Source organism: Prionailurus bengalensis, chromosome D1 (assembly GCF_016509475.1).
Source record: "Prionailurus bengalensis isolate Pbe53 chromosome D1, Fcat_Pben_1.1_paternal_pri, whole genome shotgun sequence".
NCBI lineage: Eukaryota > Metazoa > Chordata > Mammalia > Carnivora > Felidae > Prionailurus > Prionailurus bengalensis.
The window spans coordinates 63,199,097-63,200,699 of NC_057346.1; the positions used below are offsets into that span (position 1 = coordinate 63,199,097).

The following is a 1,603-nucleotide window of genomic DNA, read 5'->3' on the forward strand; positions in this document are numbered from 1 at the left end:
CACTTCATGTTATGTTCAGTTCTCTGTGTTTCTGGAGTACGTCTGGTCTACTGAAGATACCAAATGTTCACATCAGAAGCATGTATGCTTAGTTATTATTCCTGGGTTGTGGAAGAGGGGTGTGAGAAGAGAAGAAGATAAAGAATACAAAGAAACAGGAGAAGAAGGCAAAGATGAAGAACCAGAAGAGGAAAAAAGAAAAGTTGGAGGAGGACCACAAAGAAGGTCCACGAAGAAAAAGAGGAAGAGAAGTAAAAGCCCTCTTAGTCCAGGAAATCTCTGTATTTCACACTTAATTTCCTTGATAAAGCTTGGAGGGCAGATTCCTGAGGAGCCATTAGCCCGGAGGGGAAGCACAGCACCAAGTCCTGATGTCAAAGAACCGGTGGGCTACACCCTCCCGGATCTGCTTAGTCTTCACACCATAGACAATGGGATTGAGCATTGGTGGCACCACCACATAAAGATTGGCCAGCAGAATATGGACATGTCGAGGAATGTTATGCCCAAAGCGGTGGGTCAATAATGTAAAGAAGGATGGAACATAAAACATGAGGATGACACAGAGGTGGGAGCCACAAGTGCTAAGGGCCTTGTGCCGGGCATCCTGGGAGGGCAAATGAAACACGGCTCGGAGGATCAGTGAGTAAGACACAGCAATTAGGATCACATCCACAATGACCATGACAATGGGCACTGAGAAGCCATACCAGATGTTAATGGTGATGTCAGCGCAGGCCAAGCGGGCCACTCCAATATGCTCACAATAGGAATGGGGGACAATGTTGGTCCGGCAGAAGGGCAGCCGCTTCAATAAGAAGATCACTGGGAAGATGATGCAGAAGCTTCTGGTGACAATGGCCAGACCAATCCTTCCCACAACACGCCATGTTAGCACGGTTGTATAATGCAGGGGGACACAGATGGCCACAAAGCGGTCAAAGGCCATGGCTAACAGGATGGCTGACTCCCCCACAAACATCACATGGACAAAGAAAACTTGGGTGACACAGGCATCAAAGGCAATGTCATGGGCATGGAGCCAAAAGATGGCTAGAGCCTTGGGTACGGTAGTGGTGGACAGCAGGATGTCCGTGATGGCCAGCATGGAGAGAAAGAAGTACATGGGCTCATGAAGATTACGTTCTGTGATGATGACCACTATCAGGATGCTGTTCCCTACGATGGCAGTGATATACATGAGGCAGAGGGGTATTGACAGCCAAATGTGGTAAGCCTCCCATCCAGGGATGCCCAGTAGGACAAAAAACTGCAGGGTGAAAGATGGTAAAGTTGGTGTGAGTCATGATGCACTTTAGAGTCCTCTCTATAATGACTCAGAAGCTGATGAGTCTGCTGAAAGTGACAGGAACAGAAAGGATCTCTGAGTGTGTATGGAGATCATACAAGAGAGCATCAAGGTCTAAACCATGGGACTCTCCACAGGCAAGTTCTCCCAGAGAATGCTCACTTGAGTGTAGGAATGACTTCTGACCCTTGATGCCTCATTAGCATGTAGATCTTCTGTGTCAATCATGCTTCTGGAACCAATAGAGACAGAGGCGCCTGGGTGGCTCAGTCAATTAAGCGTCTGACTCTTGGT

The 1,603-nt window shown here is 47.8% G+C and overlaps 1 protein-coding gene across 1 annotated transcript; it reads right to left on the bottom strand.

Moving 5' to 3' along the window:
• Positions 1-337: 337 nt before the first annotated feature.
• LOC122482643 (olfactory receptor 52B2) lies at positions 338-1,307 on the bottom strand. The gene is given in 2 exon segments (XM_043578960.1): positions 338-1,267; positions 1,269-1,307. Coding segments are annotated over 2 exon segments (969 nt in total).
• Between the last annotated feature and the right edge of the window lie 296 nt (positions 1,308-1,603).